An 8,715-nucleotide genomic window follows, 5' to 3' on the forward strand; every position below is an offset into this window, starting at 1 on the left:
TGTGTATGTCCACCATTCAATGATGTGTATGTCTACCATTCAATGATGGGTATATCCACCATTCAATGATGTGTATGTCCACCATTCAATGATGTGTATGTTCACCATTCAATGATGTACATCCACCATTCAATGATGTGTATGTTCACCATTCAATGATGTATGTCCACCATTCATGTGTATGTCTACCATTCAATGATGGGTATATCCACCATTCAATGATGTGTATGTCCACCATTCAATGATGTATGTCCACCATTCAATGATGTGTATGTCCACCATTCAATGATGGGTATGTTCACCATTCAATGATGGGTATGTTCACCATTCAATGATATGTATGTTCACCATTCAATGATGTGTATGTTCACCATTCAATGATGTGTATGTTCACCATTCAATGATGTGTATGTCCACCATTCAATGATGGGTATGTTCACCATTCAATGATGGGTATGTTCACCATTCAATGATATGTATGTTCACCATTCAATGATGTGTATGTTCACCATTCAATGATGGGTATGTCTACCATTCAATGATGTGTATGTCCACCATTCAATCTTTCTTCAAGTCTCCCGATTTCTTATGATTTACAGGATTTAATAATCAGCAACAACAGCAACGACAATAACAACAGCCCGAAGTTAAAAACCTCGAGTAATTCAATCGAAGCTTTATATTATTTTATTCACTAATGGAAATTGTGCATTCTCTAAGACTTTTCTCTGTTGCAGTTAAGTCAAAATCAACTTTAGAGATTCCAAACATGGGAAGAAGGTAAGATTTTCTTCAATGTGCATTTGATAAAATAACACGCTGTTTGCCTATGTACTCCTATAACGCAGAAGAATTCTTTTATTTTTTTCTTTCTTCAAGTAGAACTGTCTCTTTGACGGATCTTGGTAAATTGGCAAGTGGAAACAGCTTGCATCATGCCCCCTCCGATCCCGCATTACACCATCTAAATCACAAACATCGTGATAGTTCAACTCATATCTTTAAGACGAGGCATGTGGACAATACATTGTCAATAACCTTACGTACCTAGCACGTAATTCTTATAAATATTCTTTACAATTTTTGTTTTGTTCCTTTAAGGATGTTCATTCACGAGGGACCCGTACAGAAAGTTGTGTTAAGAAATGTGAATTTGAGTCAAACTGCTGAGCTACCTCAGGAATACTCGGAAAGGTTGGAAAGACATACTTGAACGATTTACGGTCATTTTTAACTTTATTATAAGTGTATAAACTCATAGTTCGAACCATTGAACTAAATATATAACTGGAATGCTACCGTAAGGCGAACACACACTTAATTGAAGTTCCTGTGCTTACCTAAAGTTTCTCGTTTGAGATTATTCTCTTAAAGAATTTCCTTTTGACCGTGCGTGAAAGGATTGGGACTAGTTTAATTTCTGGCTTCAAATTTTGGCGAGAGGCAGCATTCCATTTATATTCAGTTTAGTGATTTGAACCCCATACTTATTCTCATGCAATTTCAAGTTGATAGTGTAGTGGATGGTAAAGAGTAGTAGTGGATGGTAAATGATGGCAGTGGATGGTAAAGGGTGGCAGTGGATGGTAAAGGGTAGTAGTGGGAAGTGGTTAGTAGTTGTGGATATGTTGGGTAGTAGTAGATGGTGGTTGTAGCAGTTTTATTAAACGAAGATATAAAAGTTTTACAGCCAAAGGGTAAATATTGTGGCCTTTGAGGGTTGTGATCTTTTGAATTAAACGTTCATATTCTTCTTTTACGTAGTTGGACACATCACGTGACTTTTCTGCTGTAGTCTTTTACGTAGTTGGACATATCACGTGACTTTTCCGCTGTGTACTCTTTTACGTAGTTTTACAAATCACGTGACTTTTCTGCTGTGTACTCTTGCGTAGTTGGACACATCACGTGACTTTTCTGCTGTGTACTCTTTCACGTAATTGGACACATCACGTGACTTTGCTGCTGTGTACTCTTACGTAGTTGGACAAATCACGTGACGTTTCTGCTGTGTACTCTTTTACGTAGTTGGACACATCACGTGACTTTTCTGCTGTGTACTCTTTCACGTAGTTGGACATATCACGTGACTTTTCTGCTGTGTACTCTTTTACGTAGTTGGACACATCACGTGACTTTTCTGCTGTGTCCTCTTTTACGTAGTTGAACATAACACGTGACTTTTCTGCTTTGTACTCTTTTACGTAGTTGGACATATCACGTGACTTTTCTGCTGTGTACTATTTCACGTAGTTGGATATATCACGTGACGTTTCTGCTGTGTACTCTTTTACGTAGTTGGACACATCACGTGACATTTCTGCTGTGTACTCTTTTACGTAGTTGGACATATCACGTGACTTTTCTGCTGTGTACTCTTTCACGTAGTTGGAAAATCACGTGACTTTTCTGCTTTGTCCAATATAAATGTTGAATGTATGGATTCTAGCGTTCAGTTATATTATTGTGTAAAATTATCTAAGCTATATATCTAACTCGTATTGTTTTGTGTCTTTTAGATATTTGATTTTGTTTTCTGATGTCGTCTTTGTTGCTGTGGTAAGAACAAGTTTTTCTGAAATTTGTGAGAAAGTCTATGAACCCATGTTGTTTTTAGTCATCAGGAAACGTTTTAACCGGAAATAAATTCAAATTAAAAGAAAGAAGTCATCTATCAAAGTGTTGGATAATGAGCGCTGAAAAATTACTACACAGACAAGTTCCACCCGAAGGTAAAGGACTTTTATATGATTTCGAATGATACTTCATGTTACTGTTAGTATATGAGCAAAGATGTATTTTACTTTTCCACAAAGTTGCTTTTTGATTACTTAAAGTTGTATGTCAGTTTTTCGATTGAAGATAAAAATGGAAATCCAGCAATATGTTTTAAATTTCAACTTACTGGACATTCTTTTGATACTAGATTCTTTCACATTAATCTTTTAAGCCGTTCTGCAAATTTTTTCCTGCTGTATAATTTTTTCTGTGTCCATACACTGTGAAAACAAAACTCGTTTCTAAAGAAATGAATGATGATAATGCTCGGAAATTTACACAACTCGACTAAAACTTGCTGGCAAACCACGCAACTGAATTATAATGAAATTATATATAGTTTTTGAATATTTTATTTTTAGCCTTCGTGCTTGGCACACCCAAACGAACATATATATTTATTGCACCCGCCATTAAAGAAAAGAAAACTTGGGAGAAATTGTTACACGAACGAATTGCCGTAGAAAAAGCGAGATTTCTTGAGGTAGCAGTTCTTGACGTATTTATAGGTTTTTTTGAGAGAATTAAGAATGAAAACTTTAAAACAATCTTGTTATAACATTTGTATGTATAATATATGTAGAGATTTTGGTGAATTGTTCAAGTTATATTATGGTTGAAAACTTTTCTCATGCATAGTAACGTTATGTGGCTTGTTAGAAGTGATCACCGTTGTATAGAAATGATCACCGTTGTATAGAAATGATCACCGTTGTACAGAAGTGATCACCGTTGTATAGCAGTGATCACCGTTGTCTAGAAGTGATCACCGTTGTATAGAAGTGATCACCGTTGTATAGAAGTGATCACCGTTGTATAGAAGTGATCACCGTTGTATAGAAGTGATCACCGTTGTATAGAAGTGATCACCGTTGTATAGAAGTGATCACCGTTGTATAGAAGTGATCACCGTTGTATAGAAGTGATCACCGTTGTATAGAAGTGATCACCGTTGTTTAGAAGTGATCACCGTTGTATAGAAGTGATCACCGTTGTATAGAAGTGATCACCGTTGTATAGAAGTGATCACCTTTGTATAGAAGTGATCACCGTTGTATAGAAGTAATCACCGTTGTTTAGAAGTGATCACCGTTGTATAGAAGTGATCACCGTTGTATAGAAGTGATCACCGTTGTATAGAAGTGATCACCGTTGTATAGAAGTGATCACCGTTGTATAGAAGTGATCACCGTTGTATAGAAATGATCACCGTTGTATACAGTGGTGGATCGAGCAGGGATACTTTAGGGAAGTACGTGGCCTAGTTAGCTAAAGTTCAACTGTTAAAACCAATAACCTACTCACCTAATCATTATTAAAAGTGAATATTCTACGTACTTCCCTTTTTTTCAATAGAAAAACGTCTTTTGATCTATAAATATCTGGACTGCTGTTTTGTAACCATAGTCAATAATAGTTATAATGATTGTCAATAAATGTTTAGAGTTAGTTTTTTCATTAAAAGTAACACGAGATTTTATTTTTTTACACCCGTCGATGCACCTCTGTTGACCATTGCCTACGGGTTGAAAATCCCTGTGCACTTCCCCTCCGTAAATTCACCATTGCCTACGGGTTGAAAATCCCTGTGCACTTCCCCTCTGTAAATTCACCATTGCTTGTGCACTTCCCCTCCGTAAATTCACCATTGCTTGTTCAAGTAATGCAGGTCATTTTTAACGTTTTTTTTTAATGTACAGTTGTGGAGAGCAAGACCTGTTCCCAATGAGATTTTTTTGAAAACAATCGTCAAGTCTAAAGTTGAATATCGAGCAATGAATGTTAATGGTATGTGCTTATGAAATGCTTTCATATTGCACGAACGTTTTAACCCATTTTAACGTAAAATGAGCACGCGACATTAAATTGTAGAGTTGGATCTTTGCGTCAATGAAGAAGTTAGTGTTATTGGTTTTCGTAAAATGGTGTATGGATACCTGTAAGTTAAATAATAAATTATAAAATACAATAACTTTATATGTTTATAAATGTAGATTGTCCAGGTTGGTATAGTCCTGAGAAGGACTGTTTTTGTTGTTGTTGTTGACTGTAGTCAACAACAACAAAAACAGTCCATCTCAGGACTATACTAACCTGGACGATCTACATTTACAAACATGTAACGATACTCCCGGGTTCAAACCATTTACTTTATTACAATACTTTTATGTTGAGATTTCTCGTCGAAATGCTCATGAAGTTTACTCCCCCCGTCATCATAATAATTTCACCTTATTTCCAGGGGCTCTATGATCCCGAAAGTGCGCCTTCAGACTGCACTAACGATTGGTACGTTTAGAGTAAAAATTATGATTTTTAAATTTCTTCAATGTTAACATTTTCCTGTCATTTTCAGGTTGCCGGGGGTGAATAGTTTGGGTAAATTTGGCTGGTTTCCCGGTAAAGTCACGTATTTCTTTCATAGACAGCGTGTAAATGAAATTTATAATATTTACGATATTTCTCAGTAAAGACCGAGAAAGCGAGGTCATTAAAAGGTTTATTATATGGCATTATTTGACCTGAAACGAAGCTTGCTTTCTTTCTCGTCATTGCTGTTTTTTACTGGTTGGCTTTCACTTTTCTAGTTTTTGTCAGAAAAAATAAATCGTTTCAAATTTTATCGTCTGGATGGTTAAACTGTTTTCCAAGTGTTTTTTCTTCAAATCACATTCGTAAATGTTTTATGTTCCGTTTATTTTGCGTTTTGTTGTTCGCATTACGAAGTTTGTTTACATTTGACTGTAAAATTACGCGTTTTGGACCGTGGTCGATTACGGGAAAATAATGAACCGGCAAAAATATTTCTGAGCCAATCAAAGCGCGCCATTTAGCCGGAAGTGACGCTTGCCATATAATAAAGTATTTTTAATCAATTTTCTCTTGCTCAAGAAATGGTTTCATTACTGAGATCTTGAAGTCTAAATGATCTGCTTGAAATAATTTCAACACGAGTTACATTTGGTTGTTTTTTCTTTATTTACAGCTGAATGTGTTAATGGCAACTTTAATGACAGCAAAGAGAAGTCCGTCGATCAGGTATTTTTATGTTATTTTATTTATGTAAGTTTTCGTTCAAACGTAATAGGTAAAGGTATTTTAGTATTTTTATATTTGATTTGCTTGCGTTTAAACATTACATCCAACCGATCCCAACTTTATAACCACTGAGATTTTTTATTGTCAAGAAATTATTTCAATTTTTAAAGATTACGCAAGAGGTCAAAGTTTATGTATTCAAAAACAACAATTTCAATAACGATTAGAAATAATTAAACATTGCTTGCAATAACTTTGTTGGACTACAAACGTTGCATTAACTAGAATTTATTTATTATGTAGTAAACATTGTTAACGCTATCGTATTCAAAAAAGTATTTCTACTACATATTCTTTCAAACAGAAAGATTATTCAAACATTGTTCATTCGACTCTTTGTATTTTTTAAGATATCCTTTGTAAACACAATTTTCTGTGATTATTTTACCGCGCTGTGTAGGTTTTTTATTTGCTGACAATGGCTTATGTTGGTTTTGTTTCAGTTTTCTCCTCTGTCCGTCGCCACAGCGCTTCAAATCAAACGAAAAATGATGGAACTGGTATAGAATCATCTAGTTCTTATTCTACTCTAGATAAATCTTTCATTTCTTACATTTGTGATATGCTTTATGTTACATCACCTTACTGTGTTAAGAAATTATTATCTTTTGTTATATCTTTCGCCAGACTTGCTCAAAAATACCTGTAAAATCTTCCCACTCGATAAAAATTCACAAAACTGATGGAACATTCAGGGTAATGATATCGTCCAGCGAATTCTAATCTTTATTCACGTTTGTTTCAACACTCAGATATATGATTGTTAATTATATAATATAATATAATTAATATATAATATAATATAATTAATAATATAATATAATATATACATAATATAATATAATATAATATAATACAATATAATATAATATAATATAATATATATATATAATATAATATAATATATATAATATAATATAATTAATAAATTTATATTATATTATATTTAATTATATTAATGTTTATTATATGATTGTTATTATTGTCACTTTATATATGATTCCTTCATGTAATTTTTCAGACGTGTAAACTAAAACAAGATACAACGACAAGCGATATAATAAAGTACGTGTTCTTGAAGAAAGATGATTTTGAAACCAGTTCATTGGTTTGAAATGGCGATGCATGTTTGACGCATAAATTTTACTACCAACTGCTGAAACAAAGCCATAAATTAAGTAAAAAACAGAGCAAATCCTGCTTTATACCAAAATTACAAAATTTCATTGCCAGATTTATTACCTTTTGAAACACTTTATAAGCAATTCGGTTTGTACAATTTTATAATTTAGAAGCTCATTAACCAATGGCATTTTCATCTAGATATTTTAAATTTAAAATTAACGAGGCATGTATATTTTATTTTTCCTAACCCTCGACGCTTTAATCCACTAATGCAAAACACGTTATGGCATAGATAAGTACTGAGGGAAAATTTATTTTATTGGTTTTCTTTAGTGATCTTCACAAGCACAATCGACATACTGGCTTGGATGTTGAAAAAGATCGCATTGAATTGTGGGAAGAATCAATTGATGGCTCTGGTATTGCACGTACAGTAACTTTTGTACACAGTGGGATAGTTTAATACACACAGTAACAGTTTGTACACAGTAGGACAGTTTAATACACACAGTAACAGTTTGTACACAGTGAGATAGTTTAATACACACAGTAACAGTTTGTACACAGTGGGATAGTTTAATACACACAGTAACAGTTTGTACACAGTGGGATAGTTTGATACACACACTAACAGTTTGTACACAGTGGGATAGTTTAATACACACAGTAGCAGTTTGTACACAGTGGATTGTTTGGTTCAAGGAGTAATAGTTCTGTACACACAGTGATGAGTCTTGTACACACAGTGATAGTTTTGTACACACAGTGATAAGTCTTGTACACACAGTGATAGTTTTGTACACACAGTGATGAGTCTTGTACACACAGTGATGGTTTTGTACACACAGTGATAGTTTTGTACACACAGTGATAAGTCTTGTACACACAGTGATAAGTCTGGTACACACAGTGATAGTTTCGTACCCAAAAACGTTGTTTCAAATTAGCAGACTCTGTGTAAGAACTATTTTAAAATTGCATTTTGGAGAGAGACATTGTCTGTCTTTATTAAGTAATGATATTTCTTAAAAGTCAAAAATATAATTTGTCCACCTTTCTTTCCGTCATGAAACAGTAAACGTCAATTTGCATAATAGCATTACTTGAATACTTTACAAACTAAACAAATTCCAATTACAGACGTCTCGTTTTCTTGATATTCAAGAAAATACAAGAGTTTAGACACAGAATGGATAATATTTCGTGATTTTTACGTATGTTCTTACTTCTTACAGTTAAACGAAAACACAAAGAGGATGAGAATATTATGGCAATTCTTTCATTCTGGGGAGAATATGCTGTAAGATATACAAACCTGCTGTTCATTTGGATATAAACTGTTGAATAAATATAATTTTCCTTTCGTTAGGCACAAATCTCATTCGTAAATCGAATACGTGGTATAAAAGACGACGTGATTGAGTCACTAGAGTCCCCGCAACTTGAATTCGAAGAAACTACGGAAAAACGTCGAGCGTTTAGTTTTGTCTGCAAATCAAACAGTAAAACAGAGTCATTTAAAAAATCGTCATCTTTTAACTAATGTTTTTGTATAATTTATTTTATCAATTCATCCTGTCGGATACTTGCTTGATCCTGTCTAAGTACTTGCTTGATCCTGTTAAGTACCTGATTGATCCTCATGGGTACCTGCTTTAATTCGTCCACTAATTATTTCAATATTTTATATATATTCATATTGCATCAATTTGT

At 33.8% G+C, this 8,715-nt stretch overlaps 1 protein-coding gene across 3 annotated transcripts in view; it reads left to right on the top strand.

Moving 5' to 3' along the window:
* Nucleotides 1-8,303, top strand: part of LOC124447793 — a 32,308-nt gene extending 24,005 nt beyond the window's left edge. For 2 of the 3 annotated variants that reach the window (XM_046998789.1, XM_046998791.1), the window contains 17 exons: nt 600-660; nt 738-780; nt 880-1,011; nt 1,102-1,194; nt 2,520-2,559; nt 2,618-2,732; nt 3,141-3,262; nt 4,479-4,566; nt 4,651-4,717; nt 5,021-5,067; nt 5,135-5,178; nt 5,765-5,817; nt 6,321-6,377; nt 6,505-6,573; nt 6,899-6,942; nt 7,336-7,421; nt 8,238-8,303. In XM_046998789.1, coding sequence (XP_046854745.1) covers nt 600-660; nt 738-780; nt 880-1,011; nt 1,102-1,194; nt 2,520-2,559; nt 2,618-2,732; nt 3,141-3,262; nt 4,479-4,566; nt 4,651-4,717; nt 5,021-5,067; nt 5,135-5,148 — 822 coding nt within the window. In that variant the 3' untranslated portion in view covers nt 5,149-5,178; nt 5,765-5,817; nt 6,321-6,377; ... (2 more) ...; nt 7,336-7,421; nt 8,238-8,303. The remainder of the gene's footprint in view (nt 1-599; nt 661-737; nt 781-879; nt 1,012-1,101; nt 1,195-2,519; nt 2,560-2,617; nt 2,733-3,140; nt 3,263-4,478; nt 4,567-4,650; nt 4,718-5,020; nt 5,068-5,134; nt 5,179-5,764; nt 5,818-6,320; nt 6,378-6,504; nt 6,574-6,898; nt 6,943-7,335; nt 7,422-8,237) is intronic. The other variant, XM_046998788.1, reaches the window with a different exon arrangement.
* Nucleotides 8,304-8,715: the final 412 nt, after the last annotated feature.

This window comes from Xenia sp. Carnegie-2017, unplaced genomic scaffold, assembly GCF_021976095.1.
Source record: "Xenia sp. Carnegie-2017 unplaced genomic scaffold, XeniaSp_v1 HiC_scaffold_23, whole genome shotgun sequence".
Taxonomy (NCBI): Eukaryota; Metazoa; Cnidaria; class Anthozoa; order Malacalcyonacea; family Xeniidae; genus Xenia; species Xenia sp. Carnegie-2017.